This window comes from Andrographis paniculata, unplaced genomic scaffold (assembly GCF_009805555.1).
Source record: "Andrographis paniculata isolate CXL003 unplaced genomic scaffold, ASM980555v1 Contig12END, whole genome shotgun sequence".
NCBI lineage: Eukaryota > Viridiplantae > Streptophyta > Magnoliopsida > Lamiales > Acanthaceae > Andrographis > Andrographis paniculata.
In genome coordinates this window covers 3,849,813-3,873,059 of record NW_026137402.1, presented here as the reverse complement: position 1 = coordinate 3,873,059, position 23,247 = coordinate 3,849,813, and the positions used below count along the sequence as shown (strand labels likewise).

General features: G+C 30.8%; 1 protein-coding gene across 1 annotated transcript; it reads right to left on the bottom strand.

Annotated features, from left to right (window-relative positions):
• Window positions 1-21,007: 21,007 nt before the first annotated feature.
• On the bottom strand, window positions 21,008-22,313 carry LOC127255780 (2-hydroxyisoflavanone dehydratase-like). The gene has a single exon (XM_051281517.1). It carries the CDS (start codon window positions 22,278-22,280, stop codon window positions 21,243-21,245), a length of 1,038 nt encoding a protein of 345 aa, XP_051137474.1. The 5' UTR covers window positions 22,281-22,313; the 3' UTR covers window positions 21,008-21,242.
• Between the last annotated feature and the right edge of the window lie 934 nt (window positions 22,314-23,247).

Here is a 23,247-nt window from a genome sequence, read left to right as displayed (position 1 = left end):
CCAAAGTTTATTTTTAATTCAACCATAAATAATATATTTTTATTGAAAAATGTGAAAACTTAATAATAGTATTCTTTGTTTGAAACAAAAATCTAACAAATCCTACTGTAATATTCTATTTTCTTTCTTTGAAGTTCCTTTCTCTATGTCAAAATAGAATATAAGTGTTTTTCACTCTATCAACGCCTTTCAAGGACTACTACTACTACTATATAAATGCACATAACATCATTGAAAGTGAAATATCAACTGTTTCTTGAAACTGGTAAAGTTTTTAAATATACACTTGGAATTATATATGTCGTCTACTACAAATTTTATTTTTATATTTATTTTACGACCGTTCCGTTGCAAATTATAATAAATATTGATGAAATTAGCAAAAACAATTCATTCGGTCACAAAAATACTTATAATAATCTTATTAATATATTTTTAAAATGTTTATGATTTATATAATCAAATTTATATTTAATTTTGAAAACTAAATTATGTATAATGATTATGAAATAAATTATCATATCTTTTATATCATATCATGTAATATGTATGAAATATTAAATCACAAATTTCATCGCAAAATATTAGCTGCAGAACATAATTTTGTCGCAAAACAGTAGCCACAGTAAAAGTGACGGATGTGTATTAGTCGCTATTCTGTTGTAAAAAAAAAAAGGGGAGCGGGGTGGTTTGCAACGGAATTTTTCTGTTGCAAAAACCAAATTTTTTAGTGTCCAATCTATCTATGGTATAAGAAAAATTATATAGTAATCTTGCCTATGGCTTAATTCAATTAGACTATATTTACTTATATTTTTAATTTTATTTGTTAACAAAATAACAAAAATTTTCTCGAGAGAATATATTACATTTATAATCTTTAATTTTCATGTATATCATTCAATATTTTTTACCTCACATTAAACACTTGTCTTTTATACTTAACTTTTTACTATTTAAAAAACAATCCAAATTTTCGAAACATATTAAGCACATTAGTTTCTAGTTTTACAAATTTTCAAATGTTAAGATGTCGTTAATATGATGAATTTTTACTATGTCAATCGAAGTAAGTATGCAAGATCAAAATTTTATTTTCTAACGTATGTGTTAGCACATTTTTTCAAATGGTAACGATCACTGCAAGAAAAAATTATTTTTGTAACAAAACTTTTTTGTCTCTAAATTTACTTTTTCCGTTACTAATGACATTAGAGACGGAATTAGGAATGGAATTACGTTAGCTACCTGAATTTTAAGGACGGAATTCTGTTACAAATATATTATTTTTTTGTAGTGGACTAACAGATTAATCAAATTTATACGGACAAGACTTCATTCAACTTTGATGGATCACATTGGACACTTATATATCTAGTAACATTTTCTCACAATCAACATTGAATCGACTATCATCAATTTAAGTGGACAAAACAATATATCGTTGTGTTTTGAGGAAGATTGTTGTAATTTCATTCAAAATAACACAATATGTACACAATCTAACTTAAGGGCAATACAGTACTCCCTCTGTCCTACCTTTTATATCTAATTTTATGTAGATACGAAAATTTAAGTAAAATATAATTAGTAAATAATTAACAAATATATCTAAAAATAATTATAATATAATATAAATAATTATATATTAAAATTAGAATAATTAATTAATTTAATTAAGATGAAAAACTATTGATTATAAAATTTAAAATACGACTAAACTATAATCATTTTTCCTAAAAGAAATAATGGACCAATAAGATAGAAAAAACGAAAATAGAAATAATGGATGAATTAGGGAACATATGGAGTATTATATATATAATTATACACTACTATATATTCTCCCTCTTCCAAACACCCCTTCAATATTTCATTTTGGTCTGTCTTAAACTCTTTAAAATATTTCTAAAATAGAAAATAATTAAATATATTTAATTGCTACGCCGCATTTTATACCACCATATCACTCAAATAAAAATAAACAAATATATATTTCTCTCTCATAATATCACATCACCTAATTTTTAAATTATTCTAATTAATACCACTCACCTTACTTCTCGTGTTGAAAATAAATATTGCACCATATTTCATATAGATGGAGTAATATATACTAACAACAATAAATGCTTTCAAACTAATGTTCATCTTCAAGTGGTTGTTTCGGATTCTTTGGCTCAAAGGTTTTTTTTTTTTTGACTCAATGCTTGATTTCAGGGCCTGTCCTGAGCTCATATTTGAAAGCGTCGCCCGTGACTCAATACAAATAAAAGAACTGTTTTATATTTATGTTATATTTATGTTTTATATAAAAAAATTATTTGGTATTTGTAAAATGTTAAAAGAATATGATTTGGTGGTGTGGAGTGAATTTATGATTGTGGAAACATGAGTTTAAACTTTTTGTGTTTAAATATTGGACAAAACTAATATTAATATTATTAGGGTAAACTGTGTTTTTTTAGGGCAAGTATGCTTAACTTTAGAGTTCTTTCAACAAGACTTTCAAAAAAAATGCGCACATTGTTCACATGAGTCTATTCAATCAATTTAAACTGTTATCAACTTCGGATGGTCTAATAGCGGTTCATCCACATACGGGAGTTGGCTAAACAATGACCCATCTCCGGAGGTATCACAGAACATCATCGGGAAGATTCACCCGCCATCTTTGAAAAGGCATGCACTCATACTTGTGGTGACTGATTACTTTATGAAATGGGCCGAGGCTACTCATATGTAAACATCAATCAATTGGATGTTATTTAGTTCATCCAAGAGCATAATATTAACCACTTTGGGATTCCCACAACAATTACAATGTACCATGGCATGGTTTTTACTGATGAAAGAATCAAGACATTCGTGGCTCAATACGGGATCAAACTCCTTCAGTCATCGCCATATTTTGCTCAAGCAAATGTGTAGGCCGAAGCTATAAATAAAAATATAGGGATGATTATTTTAAAAAATGTTAGAAGATACCCTTAGAAACGGTATGAAGTTCTATATGAGGCGATGTAGGTATATCGGAATGCCAAAAATGTTGCTACTTGTTTTACACTTTTCCAATTGACATATGAGTGAATAGTGTGTTTCCAATTGAGATCACAGTTCCTTCTCTTTGGGTTGCTCAGCAGCATAGGTTGGACATTGAAGAGTATCATTGGGCATTGTTCGATGAGCTTGATCACATGGAGGAGGATATATGAATTGCTTTTGAAAGTATTCGGACACACAAGCTTAACGTTGCATAGTCGTATAACAAAAATGTTGAGGGCCGGTTATTTGCAGTTAACGATTTGGTTTGGAAAGGTTTTACTTACTAATTGGGACAAAGGATCATCACAAAGGAAAGTGTTTTCCATGTTAAACGCCGCTTTAGGAAATTCAGCCCGAACTATTAAATCCCAGCATATGTTTTTTCCATTCTTCCTCATTGGTTCATGATCTTTATGATGATGATCGTCTTTCAACCACGATTATTACGCTGACTATTCATCCATCTCAAGATCAAGGTTGATCCTCTCAGCGATAATTTAATAACAAAATTCAATGACTGTGATTAACTAATATATCAATAGTAGTTGTTACTGTGTTGACTATATAATTAGTCGATGCGGACAAGACGTAAAATTTATATATATTCAAAGCACATGAAATATAAATCAACAAATATGTTAATATAATATAAATATAACACATATTAGAATTAATATAAGCAAACATATATTTAATAAAACAGGTAATATATCATAACAATCTATAATGAAAGCTAATATGCATAACCATTCCCTATAGCTATACACACACGCATACATAATTAATTAACTTATTTATAATTTAAATTAATATTATTACACTATCTTTTTAGGTCTGTTATGAAATTTGAATAATGTCATAAAATTTTAAATTTAGTCGTGTATCTTAAATGTGAGCACAAAGTAAAGTAGACAAATTAGAACCTATAGTTTATTCATAACTACACAGGGCTATATTATTTTATGGGAATTACTACTAAATATATAATTTATTCTTAATGAGTATTACGTGCAGCTAAATTAATGGAAATTAATTCCTAAATTTAGTAAATATTTTTCTACTCTCGTATATGGAATATATTATACTCCTTTATTTCCACTAAATATGTCTTTTATTTTTTCGCAATTTTTTTTTTAAATTTTTTTATTATAGCAAATAATTATTACATATTTAATCTATATTCTTCAATATTACACTTATTTACCAAATGTCACCGCTATTTACATTATTCATCAAAAGTTTTTTCTCATTTCACTAATCCAATCATATACTTTTTAAAATGATTTTACTTTATATCACAATAATTAATATAATACTATATTCATTAAAATATGTGTCCAGTTTAAAGAGAAAATTGCAATATATATCATATACTCTAATTAATTATTACTCTTATCATTTAATTATCACCTTAACAAATATATCCAACAGGCGTTATTTTTTCTCGATTTTTGTCATCTGGTTGCAGGTTAAATTGACAACGGATATAATCTTACACGTGAGGATAAAAATCGCAAAAAGTGACACATGTGGATATATTTTAATTGTCATCATGACAAAATATATTCTTCATGTGTCACTTTTTCGCGATTTTTGTCATCTAGTTGCGCATCAAATTCAAAACGGTGTTGGTGCAAGTGGAATAGTGCTCCGGGGACGAAATCGCGAAAAGGTGACACCGGTGGAATATATTTTGTCATGGTGACAATTAAAGAGCAACAATGATACATGGACCATAAGTACGAGATATTTATTGCAATTTTCTCATGTTTAAATGAACAAACATTCTATGTACGGAGGAAGTATTATTTTTTCCAAAATTAATATGTCTGCTATACATATTTTTATTTTGTTTACTTTTGCTTTGTATTTGTATTTTGTGTCTAAATTAGTATAATGCTTAGATATGATGATCTTTTGTGTCTAAATATATAATTCATTCGTCTCACATAAATTATTTATATTTTTTATTTTCGTCCATCGCATATAATTTGTCTTTTTCTTGGAAATATAATTATATATTTTAATCACATTTTAAATTTCATAATTTATAATTTTATTAATCTTAATTAATTTATTAATTATTTTAATTTTAATCTAAAATTACTTTTATTATATAAAAATTATTTTTACTAATATATTTTTTAATTATTTACTAATTATACTTTACCTAAATATATTCTACATATATGCGTACATGCTTGGTTTTGTTGTTGTCAAACTTTTCATTATCTTATTGAAGAGAAATTAGGAGAGTGAGTCGAGAACAAAATTGTGTTCTTCTCACATAATATTCCAAGAGATAAAAGACCAAATCCTATATTGTAATAGTTTGAGTTTTACTTCATATTTGAGAGGAAGTTTACTTATTTATTGAGTGATTTTGTAGAGAGGTTTGTCTATATGTTGAGAGGCAAAAATCTGAGAAGATGTCGTGCATGTTATTTAGTGAAAAACCTACTTGAAGTTGCTAGTTCGTGGAGTCAAAGATGACATTTTGAAAGTCTTTCGGTAGTTTGCTATGTCGACAAACTGCAGAGTATTGATTTAGTGCAAAAGGGTTCCAAGGAGATTTGAGAGAAGATAAGATGACAAGCAGCTTACACCCTCGTCCCATCTTAGAGCATAAGCCAGTGGAGGTCAAAGCCTTGCATGCTTGCCTTTGTGAAAAAAAAGATGCACTTGTATGTGATAGGGAAACTAATACATTTAAGTTGGTTTTGTAGCTAAAGATTTGTGGTTTGTGTGAGGAATTTTTTGTATCTTGTTCCTGCCTTATCCGTAGTGGAGTTGCCCCGGGTTGGTACCCCCAAACATAGGTCAATTTAACTGGGTCAACAAACTTCGGTATGTTGTTTGTTTTGCTTCATTCTACACATACCTATATGTGATTTGTTCATTGTGCAAACAAGAAACAAACAATAATATTTGAACCCAACAAACTTTGAGAGTTTGCATTTGTTTTCGCTGCATATATCATTTGTGTTCAGATTTGGTTTTCAAAGTGAGAAAATACATCTTTGTGAGACCCTCAAGTGTTTTTAATTTGAATAAGATATTTTATTTTTCATATCTTCATTTCAATATTGTCGGGTTACTTTTAATTTGTTAACAAATGATTATTCTCTTATTGTGTGTTACAATGTGCAACTTTTTTCTTCTATTCTTAATTTGTATAAAATATTTTATTTTTTATATCTTAATTTGAATATTGTAATTTTACTTTAAATTTGTTAACAAATTATTATTATCCTGTGTGTTAGAATGCGAAACTTTTTTTTTTCTCATTTTTTTTTTATTTGTATAATTTTTTTTATATATCTTAAATTTAATATTGTTGGTTTAGTAGGGTTATTTTCATAAATAATTATTCATTCTCACATTGTGTGTTACACTGCCGTAACTTTTCTCTTCTTTTTTAATTTGTATAAAATATTTTATTTTTCATATTTTATTTTAATTTGTTAATAAATTATTATTCTCATATTGTGTGTTACGATGTACAATTTTTTCCGGCAACTTTTTTAAATTTCTGTAAAATATTTTATTTTTTATATTTTAATTTTAATATTGTCAGTTTACTTTTATTTGTTAACAAATGATTATTTTCATTATGTGTTTGAATCTACTATAATTTACAGTTTAACCAATCTTCACACCTTATGATAAATTCTTCAAAAGGAGGGCATACACCAACACATGTAGAATTGGTTAATTGATTAAGGTAACTATACTTTCTCGATGTATCTGCTAAACGAGTTGTTTGTTGCACATCAAATCCCTAGGAAATTAAGATCAGTTTTCGCATAAAACTATAATCAACATATGATGTATAAAGTTATAAGAAAAATCACCACAGTAGAAGAGATTCAAACAGAAGATTATGAAAGCGAAGACGGATGTGTTTTGATCTTCCATGAAAGACTGAATCTTTGGAAACAGAGATAGTCGATTTATTGTCACAGAACAATGTCGTACGACCATGCTCCTTGAAGCTCAAACTCTCAAGGATTCCTCTAAGCTACACAATTTGACTCCCAGCCAAATATGCCGCTATGTACTCTGATTCGGTGGTGGAAAGTGCCACAATTAGTTGTTTTTTTTAACTCCATGAAACAACTCCACCTCCAAGATTAAACACATAGCCGGATGTACTTCGAGAATCATCACAGCTTCCTCCCAAGTCACTATCCGTATAGCCAACAAGTTTGATGGGAACGTTAGCTTCATAATATATGCCATAATCCAATGTCCCTTTCACGTACCTTAAAATTCTTTTGGCAGCCTCCCAGTGATTCGAGAATGGCTTCTCCATGAATCTGCTAACCAAGCTCACAACAAACATGATGTCAGGCCGAGTGGCTGTAAGGTACATCAAGTTTCCGATTACGCTGCGAAACATTGTTGTGTCAACCATCTTTCCTTCTCCATTTTTGCTCAACTTCAAACCTGTTACGCAAGGGGTTGTTACATGATTGACATGCTCCATATTGAATTTTTTAGAACCTCAAGTGCATATTTTTCTTGAGAAATGAAAATTTCAGATTTTGATTGTTCAACCTTGATCCCAAGAAAATGATGCAATTCTCCCAAATCACTCATCTCACATTTCTTCCTTATAGCCGCTTTAAAATTCTCAAGCGTCTTCAAATCATTTCTAGTGAAGATAAGATCGTCAACATAAAGGCTCATACCACCACCATTGCAACGTTTTTTGACATAGAGAGTATGCTCGAGTGGGCATCTCTCAAAGCCAAACTTCGAGAAAAAATCATTAATCCTTCCGTACCATGCTCGAGACGACTACTTCAACCCATAAAGAGCTTTTATGAGTTTATAAACTTTGTGTTCCTCGCCTTTTTGAGCAAATCTAGGAGGTTGCTCCAAGTAAATTTCTTCTAGAATTAATCCATTCAAGAAGGCGGGTTTCATATCCGTTTGGAATAATTTCCAACCATTTTGAGTTGCAAGTGAAAGAATCAATCGAATCGTATCAAGCCTGGAAATGGGAGCAAATACCTCATTAAAGTCTTCTCATTCTTTTTGCTTGTAGCCTTTCGCAACCAATCTTGTCTTATATTTGTTGATTGATCCATCGAGATTTGTTTTTGTCTTGAACACCCATTTCTTCTCCTTGGCTGTTTCTTCATACGAGATTGGATCTACCCCTGCAAAGAAAGCAAAGTACACTTGGTTTGGCCCATCAATCACTTCAGTTTCATCGTTAAGTTCTCTCAAAGTCCTTGTCCTTCTTACCGTTGGAGCTGCAGAATTTTCAGCAAGTTCTTCTTCACCAATATTTTGCTGCATTTGTTGAGTATCAACATCTTCAAAATTAAGAACCTGCCAATGTGAGAATTCTGATGATAAATCTGAAAAATCATAGAAAGCATTCTCATCAAATTGTACATCCCCGCTGATCACAATTTTCTTTGATTTTGGGTTATACAACTTGTAAGCTTTTGTTCTCACACTATACCCAATGAATATGCATTTTTCAGATTTATCACCAAGCTTACTCCTCAAAGATTTTGGGACGTGTGCATGGGCAACACTACCAAATGTTTTCAAGTGGCTGACATTCGGTTTCTTCCCATACCACACCTCATTCGGAGTATAATTCTCCAAACTCTTTGCTGGCGATCGATTGATCAAATAGACAGCACATGAGACTGCCACTCCCCAAAATTCAGCCGACATATTTTTCCTTTTTAGCATGCATCAAACCATATCCATGATGGTTCTATTTTTTCGTTCGGAAATTCCATTTTTTTTGTGGTGAATATCGGGCTGTCAATTCATGTCGAATCCTATGGTTCCGACAGAATTCCTCAAACATTGAGGACATGTATTCCCCTCGACGATCACTTTGCAGGATTTTCATGTGAGAACTAGTAAATTTTTCAACCTGCGCTTTAAATTCTTTGAAACAAGGAAGTGCATCAGATTTTTCTTTCATCAAATAAACCCAAACTTTCCTTGTGAAGTCATCAATAAACAACAAGAAATATCGGTTACCTCCAAGCGATGGAACTTTAATCGGCCCGCATAAATCTGTGTGAACCAGTTCCAAAGGCATTTTTGATTTCTAATCAGATTTTGATGAGAAAGACTCTCGATGTTGCTTTCCCAATTGGCACTCTTCACAAACTTTTTGTACTCCTCCGATTTTGGGCAGTCTATATACAATCGATTTATTCGACAAGTCCTGTAAGCTCCCAAAATTAAGGTGCCCAAAACTGTCATGCCACAACTTGGAGATTTGCTTATTAACAGCAAGTTTTCCAGCATTATTTAAGATATCAAGCTTCAAAGCAAACAAATTGTTTGCTCCCAAACCAATTTGTGCTATGATTTGATTTTTCTTCTCCATAGTGCAAAAATTGTCAACAAAATGAATATCAATCTCCTTTTTCATTAAGTGGCCAACACTTAACAAATTGCTTTGTAATCCAGGAACATAAAATACCTCAGACATTTTCTCAACTCTCCCATTTTTCGCCTTGAATGAGATTTCTCCAACACCTTTGATCTTGTATGCCTTGGCATTTCTAATTGTAACCTGTCTATGATTAGCTTCGACAAGAGTGGAAAATAAATTTTTATTTCCAGTCATGTGTTTGCTTGCCCCACTGTCCAAATACCAAATATCCCTAATATTTCCATTTGAAGCAATCAACAAAGTTTTTGTATTTTCGACTCATTTCTCATGCACAAAACCATTTTCACGCCTCTAATCTGGATATTTTTCCCAACAATCAGAAATTTTATGTCCAGGTTTGTGACAATAATAGCACTCTACATAAAGTTTTGTACCTTTATAGTTACCACGCCCTCTTTGTCGTTGGGTGAAAGATTGTAATTTCTCATCTTCACGCAGCTCTTTATTTTCTGTAGGTGGTTGGCCACCCCTTCCTCGTCCCCAGCTTTGATTTCGTGCTCGTCCGTGTCCATGAAAGAAACCACAGCCTCCCATAAATTGGGACTTCAAAGCGTGATCTTGAGAAATGGAACTTTGGGAATTCCTTTGAAGTATTCTTACTTCATGGCCATCCAATCTTCCTTGCAAACTTTCTAACGCCATCAACGAGAGATCTTGTGACTCCTCAATTGCTACCACAACATAGTCGAATTTACTTGGTAGGCTACGCAAGATTTTCTCGACTATCCGTTGGGTTTCAACAACTTCTCTATTTGATGCCATTTGATTCACAAGAGAATAATAAAAAACTATATTACAAGAATCTTTTATTTCTTCACTCAAAAAATATTATTCGTTTGGCCTACACATCCATATGTTTATATAGAAATAATTCAAACTACTACCATAAATATATTAATTACATTTGACTATTAACTTCTAAGTCAAATAATTCACTAATGACAATTAACTCACAAATTCAAATTCAAAGTATTCATTAATTATATTTAACAACCAATTCAATTACCATTTAATTAAAATTCAATTTAATTTTCCATCATTTGGATCATCTTCTACTAGATATATCATCTTTTTAAGTCCACATCTCTTAAAAGAATTTCATTTACAGAAAAAAAAAAAAAAAAAAGCAAATTGACGTAGTAAATCGATCACTCAAAGCAGCAGGAAAATTTGAACTTTGTTAAATACTTTTCAATGTTGACATGATCGATTTCATGCTTATTTTAATCAACATAACACTGGTGTATAGAATGTGCAATTTTGGTGTACCAACAGAATCCATAAGTTCAAACTTCATACGAAAAGATTGACAAAATGTTACCTGAAATAAAAGATAACAAAATAAAAAGTCACCTCCAATAGATCCAGTAAATTTTCAGTCACTGCATGGCTAGAGAATCGCCCCAGATCTTCTAGATTCCCTAGAAATGAAATTCCTATATCTACCTGCACAATAAAAAATTTATAGCTAATTAATCATAATCAATATACAACCATAGCAAAGATATTAGATTCAGTGCAATTAAGATTTATTTATTATTACCCTTATTTGAGATTTGAAAAATTTAGATTTATTGATATCAATATATTTTTTTTTTCTGAAAATTTAAAAAGTTTTAATTAAATTATTTTTTCTCTTTTTTTTTGGATAGATTATATTAATATACTACCTCTATATATATTTATATAGGGATAAAAATAAATAATATAATCTTAAAAAATCATTTAAAATTATTTTATGTTACCCAATCGAAAATAAATAAGATCTACAAAAATTTGACTGTTCTATATTACCAATTTATTCAGAGTAAATTGCAAAAAATATCCCATACTTATACCATATTATCACTTTTGTCCTGTATTTATCTTCCTGACAAAATATATCCCACATGTTTACAAAATTCGTTATTTATGTCATTTTCTCGCGCGTGAAATTCACACCACGCGCCCTTACGCGCAATCACGCGCGGCCACGCGCGGCCGCGCGGTCAAATGATAGAAATAGCGACTTTTGAAAACATGTGGGATATATTTTGTCAGAGAGATAAATACATGACAAAAGTGATAATGAGGTATACGTGTGGGATATTTTTTGCAATTTTCCCAATTTATTCATGTCTAAATCTTCAAAAAATACGGGGCCATATAATATTTTATTGTGTAGCACGCCGTATTTATTGCCTCAACCCGGAGATTCTTTGAAACTCCATTTGCATATAACATCGATCTTGCCATTCTTGAAGTGCTATATTTTTTGTTCCAACGATGTCATTATTTTGAGGAGTTTTCGTAGATGAGAACTCATGAATAATTCTATCTCAATTGCAATAATCCTCAAAATCTTTATTATCAAATTCTCTGTCAAGGTCACTTATAATTTTCATAACATTGGAATTCATTTCATTTGAAATTCTCCAGCGAAGTGCTTCGAATACTTCAAAATGTATCACTTCTTGTCTTCCCCTTATACAAAATCCACCCACTTAAAATTAGAATAGTCATCTGCAACAAAAAAATGTACTCCCTCCGTCGGCCTCTAAGAGTCATATTTGTATTTTGCGTGATTGTACTTAACATTAAAAATATCCTTATATTTGTATAATTTTTTTTTACAAATATCCTTCTATTAGTATTATAAGATACTAATTCAAATATTTTTGCAATTTTTTCGTAATTTATCCTATGTTTTGGTATAATAATTAATATTCAAATATTAACACCTAAAAAGTAAATGAGACCATTAGAGCCGGACGGAGGTAGTATTTCTTATCTCCATACTTTCAACTTCTGTTGGTTCCAGATATCGGTTACATGTCTGTTGGTCGGATGACTTATGTTCTTCTCGAGTTTATTTTCCTTTGCTGCAGTTTGTACATGTGGCTAATTCAGATCTTGGTAATTTTGGTAGGCCTCTCAATTCTTTGAGTTTACTAATTTTTATCAAATTGTCCATATTGATTTGTCCCAAATAAGAATTATATTGAATTAATTCATCCTTACTAGCAATAAGAACCGATTCAGCAGTTTTTTCAAGAACAAAGCAATTGTTCTTTGATATTTTTTCAATCAGTACTTATGTTTTCCATAAAAAAAAAAAATATACAAACTTCTTTTCTGAAATTCACTTTGATGTCTTCCTCACACAATTGACTGGTGTTGATCAAGTTTGTACTCAATTTTTCGACATAAAATACCTTTTGCAGCATTGGAAAACCATTAACATTTAGCTTTCCAAGACCAATTGGTTTTCTGTTCTTTCCATCACTGAAAACAATTTCTCCGGAATTAGCATCGTTGTGTTAAGATAGTAGCTTCTTTTGATGTGTCATATGCATTTAATATCCACTGCCAAAATACCAAGTTTCATCTCTTTGCATCTTTACACTTGTTAGAAATAAAAAGACAAGTGGACGGCAAGGGATCACCAACCCCCTCTTTCCTGCCCCCCTTATATTATATATACAAATATATAATATATATGTACATTCCTCCATACATTATATATATTTATATACCAAATATATACACACTGTGTATTATAGAGGACTGGGTGGCTGGGTACCCAGTGGGGCTGAGGAACCCGTGCCCAAGTAGACACTGATTTTGGTCTTCATTCTATCCTGATTCTATATTTTTGCTTCATTCTTTCGGATGACCAATTAATTTTCCTACCATTAAGAAAATCACAAGCTACTTGATCACACTGTTTTGTATTATGTCTTGATCGACTATAGTAAGTGCAATATGTGGGTACTCTTGATAACATTCTATTTACCCAATAAATTTTATATTTTTAGTTTTGTTTAACATATTTCGAATCAGTTATCAATTTACTAGTTCATGAGGTATGTCTCTCTTAACAAAAAGTGTCTGAAAGCTTGATGTTCCATAATGATATATGTTTCTACTAGGATCTCCATAGGATTTTCCAATTGCTAGAACTTCATCAAGTTTTGATTTTCCCTTGTTATCCTCAAATAGTTTTTGATTATTTTTTACTAAAGTTCTTGGACTTTCTTTCTCGAACTTGCAACTTAATAAGATACCTTTTCATAATTGGTGCACAGTTCATTATCCATTTTGATCAATTTTGTATTGTCCTAGGTCAACAACTCAATCTTTCCTTCTAGATTTCATCATAACCTTTAACATAATCATTTCTTATAAGAGAATTGTCAATTCATCAACAATTTCTCTATATGCATCGCCTAATTTCTCAAGAACCATTAGTGCTATTATTGTCATCATTAACCACACTTTCGATGTTGTGTAGAGTTGATTTTTTTTTGCTAAAGTTCTTGGACTTTCTTTCTCGAACTTGCAACTTAATAAGATACCTTTTCATAATTGGTGCACAGTTCATCATCCATTTTGATCATTTTTGTATTGTCCTAGGTCAACTACTCGAACTTGCAACTTAATAAGATACCTTTACATAATTGGTGCACAGTTCATCATCCATTTTGATCATTTTTGTATTGTCCTAGGTCAACTACTCAATCTTTCCTTCTAGATTTCATCATAACCTTTAACATAATCATTTCTTATAAGAGAATTGTCAATTCATCAACAATTTCTCTGTATGCATCGCCTAATTTCTCAAGAACCATTAGTGCTATTATTGTCATCATTAACCACACTTTCGATGTTGTGTAGAGTTGATTTTTTTTTGCTAAAGTTCTTGGACTTTCTTTCTCGAACTTGCAACTTAATAAGATACCTTTTCATAATTGGTGCACAGTTCATCATCCATTTTGATCATTTTTGTATTGTCCTAGGTCAACTACTCGAACTTGCAACTTAATAAGATACCTTTACATAATTGGTGCACAGTTCATCATCCATTTTGATCATTTTTGTATTGTCCTAGGTCAACTACTCAATCTTTCCTTCTAGATTTCATCATAACCTTTAACATAATCATTTCTTATAAGAGAATTGTCAATTCATCAACAATTTCTCTGTATGCATCGCCTAATTTCTCAAGAACCATTAGTGCTATTATTGTCATCATTAACCACACTTTCGATGTTGTGTAGAGTTGATTTTTTTTTGCTAAAGTTCTTGGACTTTCTTTCTCGAACTTGCAACTTAATAAGATACCTTTTCATAATTGGTGCACAGTTCATCATCCATTTTGATCATTTTTGTATTGTCCTAGGTCAACTACTCGAACTTGCAACTTAATAAGATACCTTTACATAATTGGTGCACAGTTCATCATCCATTTTGATCATTTTTGTATTGTCCTAGGTCAACTACTCAATCTTTCCTTCTAGATTTCATCATAACCTTTAACATAATCATTTCTTATAAGAGAATTGTCAATTCATCAACAATTTCTCTGTATGCATCGCCTAATTTCTCAAGAACCATTAGTGCTATTATTGTCATCATTAACCACACTTTCGATGTTGTGTAGAGTTGATTTTTTTTTGCTAAAGTTCTTGGACTTTCTTTCTCGAACTTGCAACTTAATAAGATACCTTTTCATAATTGGTGCACAGTTCATCATCCATTTTGATCATTTTTGTATTGTCCTAGGTCAACTACTCGAACTTGCAACTTAATAAGATACCTTTACATAATTGGTGCACAGTTCATCATCCATTTTGATCATTTTTGTATTGTCCTAGGTCAACTACTCAATCTTTCCTTCTAGATTTCATCATAACCTTTAACATAATCATTTCTTATAAGAGAATTGTCAATTCATCAACAATTTCTCTGTATGCATCGCCTAATTTCTCAAGAACCATTAGTGCTATTATTGTCATCATTAACCACACTTTCGATGTTGTGTAGAGTTGATTTTTTTTTGCTAAAGTTCTTGGACTTTCTTTCTCGAACTTGCAACTTAATAAGATACCTTTTCATAATTGGTGCACAGTTCATCATCCATTTTGATCATTTTTGTATTGTCCTAGGTCAACTACTCGAACTTGCAACTTAATAAGATACCTTTACATAATTGGTGCACAGTTCATCATCCATTTTGATCATTTTTGTATTGTCCTAGGTCAACTACTCAATCTTTCCTTCTAGATTTCATCATAACCTTTAACATAATCATTTCTTATAAGAGAATTGTCAATTCATCAACAATTTCTCTGTATGCATCGCCTAATTTCTCAAGAACCATTAGTGCTATTATTGTCATCATTAACCACACTTTCGATGTTGTGTAGAGTTGATTTTTTTTTGCTAAAGTTCTTGGACTTTCTTTCTCGAACTTGCAACTTAATAAGATACCTTTTCATAATTGGTGCACAGTTCATCATCCATTTTGATCATTTTTGTATTGTCCTAGGTCAACTACTCGAACTTGCAACTTAATAAGATACCTTTACATAATTGGTGCACAGTTCATCATCCATTTTGATCATTTTTGTATTGTCCTAGGTCAACTACTCAATCTTTCCTTCTAGATTTCATCATAACCTTTAACATAATCATTTCTTATAAGAGAATTGTCAATTCATCAACAATTTCTCTGTATGCATCGCCTAATTTCTCAAGAACCATTAGTGCTATTATTGTCATCATTAACCACACTTTCGATGTTGTGTAGAGTTGATTTTTTTTTGCTAAAGTTCTTGGACTTTCTTTCTCGAACTTGCAACTTAATAAGATACCTTTTCATAATTGGTGCACAGTTCATCATCCATTTTGATCATTTTTGTATTGTCCTAGGTCAACTACTCGAACTTGCAACTTAATAAGATACCTTTACATAATTGGTGCACAGTTCATCATCCATTTTGATCATTTTTGTATTGTCCTAGGTCAACTACTCAATCTTTCCTTCTAGATTTCATCATAACCTTTAACATAATCATTTCTTATAAGAGAATTGTCAATTCATCAACAATTTCTCTGTATGCATCGCCTAATTTCTCAAGAACCATTAGTGCTATTATTGTCATCATTAACCACACTTTCGATGTTGTGTAGAGTTGATTTTTTTTTGCTAAAGTTCTTGGACTTTCTTTCTCGAACTTGCAACTTAATAAGATACCTTTTCATAATTGGTGCACAGTTCATCATCCATTTTGATCATTTTTGTATTGTCCTAGGTCAACTACTCGAACTTGCAACTTAATAAGATACCTTTACATAATTGGTGCACAGTTCATCATCCATTTTGATCATTTTTGTATTGTCCTAGGTCAACTACTCAATCTTTCCTTCTAGATTTCATCATAACCTTTAACATAATCATTTCTTATAAGAGAATTGTCAATTCATCAACAATTTCTCTGTATGCATCGCCTAATTTCTCAAGAACCATTAGTGCTATTATTGTCATCATTAACCACACTTTCGATGTTGTGTAGAGTTGATTTTTTTTTGCTAAAGTTCTTGGACTTTCTTTCTCGAACTTGCAACTTAATAAGATACCTTTTCATAATTGGTGCACAGTTCATCATCCATTTTGATCATTTTTGTATTGTCCTAGGTCAACTACTCGAACTTGCAACTTAATAAGATACCTTTACATAATTGGTGCACAGTTCATCATCCATTTTGATCATTTTTGTATTGTCCTAGGTCAACTACTCAATCTTTCCTTCTAGATTTCATCATAACCTTTAACATAATCATTTCTTATAAGAGAATTGTCAATTCATCAACAATTTCTCTGTATGCATCGCCTAATTTCTCAAGAACCATTAGTGCTATTATTGTCATCATTAACCACACTTTCGATGTTGTGTAGAGTTGATTTTTTTTTGCTAAAGTTCTTGGACTTTCTTTCTCGAACTTGCAACTTAATAAGATACCTTTTCATAATTGGTGCACAGTTCATCATCCATTTTGATCATTTTTGTATTGTCCTAGGTCAACTACTCGAACTTGCAACTTAATAAGATACCTTTACATAATTGGTGCACAGTTCATCATCCATTTTGATCATTTTTGTATTGTCCTAGGTCAACTACTCAATCTTTCCTTCTAGATTTCATCATAACCTTTAACATAATCATTTCTTATAAGAGAATTGTCAATTCATCAACAATTTCTCTGTATGCATCGCCTAATTTCTCAAGAACCATTAGTGCTATTATTGTCATCATTAACCACACTTTCGATGTTGTGTAGAGTTGATTTTTTTTTGCTAAAGTTCTTGGACTTTCTTTCTCGAACTTGCAACTTAATAAGATACCTTTTCATAATTGGTGCACAGTTCATCATCCATTTTGATCATTTTTGTATTGTCCTAGGTCAACTACTCGAACTTGCAACTTAATAAGATACCTTTACATAATTGGTGCACAGTTCATCATCCATTTTGATCATTTTTGTATTGTCCTAGGTCAACTACTCAATCTTTCCTTCTAGATTTCATCATAACCTTTAACATAATCATTTCTTATAAGAGAATTGTCAATTCATCAACAATTTCTCTGTATGCATCGCCTAATTTCTCAAGAACCATTAGTGCTATTATTGTCATCATTAACCACACTTTCGATGTTGTGTAGAGTAAAAAAAACTACATTTTGATTATCATTTTGAGCCTATGAGTTTGATCCTTCAACATTGCTTTCATCGTCACTCTATGTAACATTCATTGTCTTGTTATCTTTCTTCATTGTCGTTGGATATTCGGATCAGATGTATCCAAAATCATTGTAATCATATCAAATAACATCATCAGAACTGATTTCTTTGGCACTTAAATTTTCTGTTTTTGATCTCCTTTTTGTTCAGAAAATTTCTATTGAGTAGTCATTTTCTGTTGGATCTCTGTGGCCTTTTTAATGGAGAGTTTCTGTGATAAGATAAAATGCTTAGTGCAAGAAAATACAAACTAACGGAAAAAAAAAAAAAAAAAAAAGAAGCTACATCATGGAAATTGAGGGGTGTTGATCATATTTCTTGCTCTCTTATGCATTCCCTTCTTTTATTCCTTCCTCAATTAATATTTCATTTTCCATCGTTATTGAAACATATAGTTGTTAGAACATTTAATCATATATTTAATTTTTTTAAAATCATATATATTACATCACAAATTAAATATTAATAACATAATTCACTTCCAACACCATTTTCAACTTAAAACTTAACCCGTAACAAAACACACCAAATTTCTCCACAATCCTCTTTCTTGGGTGTTTCAACTTCTCTTTTATTCGGCCAAAGCCTTATAAATCAAGTTGTCAGACATTCTTATTTATGGGATACGTTTCAATTTCAATCTTGAATGGGTGCGTGTGCATGCCCGATAAAAAAGGTAAAATAAAAGTCCTTTCCTTTATTCCATATCCCTTGGTTCATATCATCAAATTTTGTAAAATATCCAAACTTTGGGGTTAAGTCCAAGAAATAATATGTAAGTACATGCATTTTTGTATGATGACACATTTATTGTCATATGCTTATTTCTTTCTTTCTTGTATGTCTAAATTGTATTCATTGTTAGTATCAACACCTTTCAAGGCCCACTACTACTATATTAATGCACCCAATTTAAAATGTCGATTATTTGTTGAAAGTTATTAAGTGTGTGAATGTTCATAAATTAACAAAAAATATATCATTATGAGTTTTTTTTTTTTTTTTTCCTCAAAATGATTCGAATGTGTATTTTTTTTTATGTGAGGTATAAAGAATTGTATAGAGAAAATAAAAATAATGAACGTATGTAGTATATTAATTTTTTTGAAAAAATATATTGGTTTTATTGACAAAAAGAATATGATGCATGAACATATATCTTTTGTGTAGAATTCAATGATAATATCTGCATTGTGGACTATTTTTATATAATGTTAGTTCAATTGCATTTCTATTATATTTATATTTCATGTTTTCTGTCAATAATGTGTGTTGTGACTATAGTTCTTAACAAAAATAATTAATTCAATAATAAAACAAAATTAAATCGTAATCTTGTCTAGGACATTCGCTTTAATCAATTCATCTAGTTACAAAAGTTTAAATTGTATGATGTTGCTTTATTGAAGTATTTTTAGTGCATGGTATAATGTAGACGACACTTAGGATACTGAGTTGATCGGATAAATATAATACTGATTTGATCAAGTCAGCATACTAACTGCGGCTATTGACAGCCAACTATAAGGCAGATAACAGAATGTTGTGCTATATAGAAGGATGTGCCGTGCAATTTGCATATTGTAATGTACAATATATATATATGTCTATTGTATTAGAAGTCAATAGTATATTATGTTGTATGTTTTATTATCATGTATTGTTATCTATGTATTGTTTGCATAATATATTTGTACCAACAAAGTTAAATCAATATCGTGCTATGCACGGGTTATTTTTATATTAAATTATATAGTAATTTAATTTTTTTTATAAATAATATTTATATTTTTTATATATAATATATTATTCAAATAAAATCAAGTTGAAAAATAATATACACAAGAAAATTTAAAAAATATATAATTTATATAAAATAAAAATAGCAAAATAAATAATTTAAAAAACTACATACACAATAAGAATACAAGAAAAATAAAATTTTTATGTGTTAAAACTTTTTGTAATTTTCTGTATGAATTTTTCAAATAATGTTTAAAAAAAAAAAAATCAAAAATTTAAACATGGTCTACAAAATAAAAAAATATATATTAAAATATTATATTAAAAATCAAGTTAACATGGAAAAATACATATACAATTAAGAATGAAAAAAATTATTTGAGAAAAAAATAGAATAAATATTAAAAAAAAAATACATACATTCTTTCTTTGCTTCTTACTTTTTGAGTTCTTACTTTTATTTATTTTTTTATTTTTTATTTTTATTTTTATCAAGGCATTAATATTATAATAGATTAGTAGAACATAAAACAGATATATAACAACTAAGACTAACGAAAACAATATAATATGATAGTTGATTTATACATAATTAACTTTAAACTTTTTAAAATTAAACAAAAAAAAAAATTATTGTAAGAATTTCATCATGCATGTTAATAGAAAACATAATTCCCTTAAAAAAAATATGAGAAACAATAATGAAATATATTGTAAATAAAATATAAAAAAATACGAAAAATTTTAACATAAAAAGCCTTTTAAGATAAAATAAAAATCAATGGTCAACCAAATCAAAGAAGAAAATATATTACGATCAAGTTATATATAAGAGTCCTTTCAAGAATGTATGTAAACACGCCCCAATCACATGTATCAATCGATATAAATTATAAACTTAAGAAAAATTAAGATTAAGATTACAAACAAAACAATCTATTACATTATCTAACCGTTGGATTGAAAGATCAACGAATCACAAACATTCTGGGAAGCTTGCTCAGATGATTGACAAAACATTATTGTTGTTTTTCTTGTAAATAAGAATCAAATAAAACATATTAGTATAAATAAAAAGAATATATTAGTATAAATAAAAACCCTAATTCGTATTCTTTTTATTTAGAAGTAGATGGCATTACCACAATGTCATTTCATTAAAAAAAAAAAAAAAAAAAAAAAAAGAAAGAAAAAATTATATAATCAAATAAATTCATATAAAACACACATTTTATTCATTAGAACTTCACAACAACACACAAAACAAACATCAACGAAAACACAATCATCCATCACTATTACACATCCACAAATATATTATGTAATTATATGCTCATGCACAAGCTCGAGCTTTTTAATTCTGCAGACGCGGCCTAAATGGCATTACTGACGCCTAAATGGCATTACGGACGCACGAGCTCGAGCTTGTTAATTTTACAGACGCCGCCTAAATGGCATTGTCGGAGCTAATAAACGAAACGACGATATCCAACATCCTCCGAGCGTCATCCGTGTTCGGGTTGTTTATATCAAACTGGTGATCCTGGCCTGGGATCACGTGAAATTGAATCGATCCACCCCACCTACTCTTCCTTAATGTTTCCTCGTAAAGACGTGCGCGGTCGACAAGGACATCTTCCCCCCCGTCATACAGAAGCAACTTTTTCGCGCCTAGCCTATGTATATTCGGATCGAGGCTTGGATTTATTGCCGGGAAGTCGAATGTGGCGGGGACATTTGGGTACACAAGCAACCATAAGTAGCTCCTCGTCACAACCCACTCGTACCTCTTCTCCTCTCCGCCAATCCGAGTACTTCCCCAAAAATTCGGGGCATTCATAAATATACCTTGTAGAAAAATCCGGCTTGCCCTCTCTATTCCGGCGCGCAAAACCGTATTGTGTGCGATATTGCCTCCGGCGCTGTCCCCACCTACATAAGCCCTATGGAAATCCCCATACTCTCGCAACCACGGCTCGGGCCCTCGCGCACCGTGCGACTGGGCGTGGGAAAACACCCACTTGAGTGCGACCCACGCGTCTTCGTACCCGATCGGTTGCCTGAATTCGGGGGCCAACCGGTAATTCACCGACACGGCGATGGCATTGGCTCTGGCGACGACGGAACTGACGTAGTTTGTGTATGTCGGCGAGAAGGGGCTTCCGCTTATGAACCCGCCGCCGTGGTAGTAGATGAGGACGGGGAGCTTCTTCCACGGATGAGGGATATCCACCGGCATGAAGATCCGGGCGGAGAGGTTACGGGCTTCATCGATGATCACGTCTTTGGATCGAACTCCCGTCTTCGGATCGCCGTCGGGGAACGGCATGACAAATTCCTCGGTCCTGAATCGGACTAGGGATCCATTCCTATAGATTCGCAAGTCGGGGTAAAAGTCTTGTAATATGTCATGACACTCGTCAGCTGAGCATGAAATTATACAAGTGAATAGGAGAAATGTTGTTAAGATTAGGGTTTTTGCCATACTTAGGGTTTTCTTGTGTGAATGTGTATAGAAAGAAATGTATGTCTATTTATAGATATGTACGAGACTTTGTGTCATGGAAAAATGTTTTCATTTGATTCAATTTAAATTTTACTAACGACAACGATTGTCCTCTTTTGATCTTACTTTTAGGGTGTGTTTGTACGCGGGTTTGGATTTTGCATTGAGATTTGAATAGTAACAAATTTGAATTGAAATAGTGGTACGATGTAATATAAATAAGGATTGATGTAATGTTTTGAATGTAAATTAATTTTTAATATAATACGATCTCCGTCCGGCTCTAAGGATCTCATTTACTTTTTTCATATTGATATTTGAATATTAATTATTATATCAAAATATAATAAAATTTTAGAAAAAATTGCATAAATACTTCTATTAGTATCTTATAATACTAATAAAATGATATTTGTACAAAAAATTATATAAATATAAGAATATTTTTAATGTTAAATACAATGATGCAAAAGGTATATGCGATCCTTAGAGGCAGACAGAAGGAGTGTAAAAAATAAAAAATAAGCATTTGATTTTATATTTTTGCGAGGAAAAATTTATATGAATAGTGTAAATTCTTCCAAATCTTTCAAACAAACACACCCTTACTCGTTTTTTTTTTTTTTACCCAACTAGAGGCAGAGGCAAGACGTCGGAAATAAGGGTTTTATTTAAGATAGATTATTTTCTTTTACTTTCAGTTTTTAAATTAAAATTTTGCGATAAAAAATTGGTTAATATATATGAAGGCAGTTAAGATACAAATAAAGACAAATAGCACATGGTATTATAAAGTGTTTTTAAAACATGTATTATATATATTGTCAATTCATTTACAGTATTATTCAATTATTTTTTTTTTTTTTCTGTTAGTATGTATAATTTATAACATGTAGATTTAACATTTACATTAAAATATGAAATACTCCAAACGGTTTGCTACTCA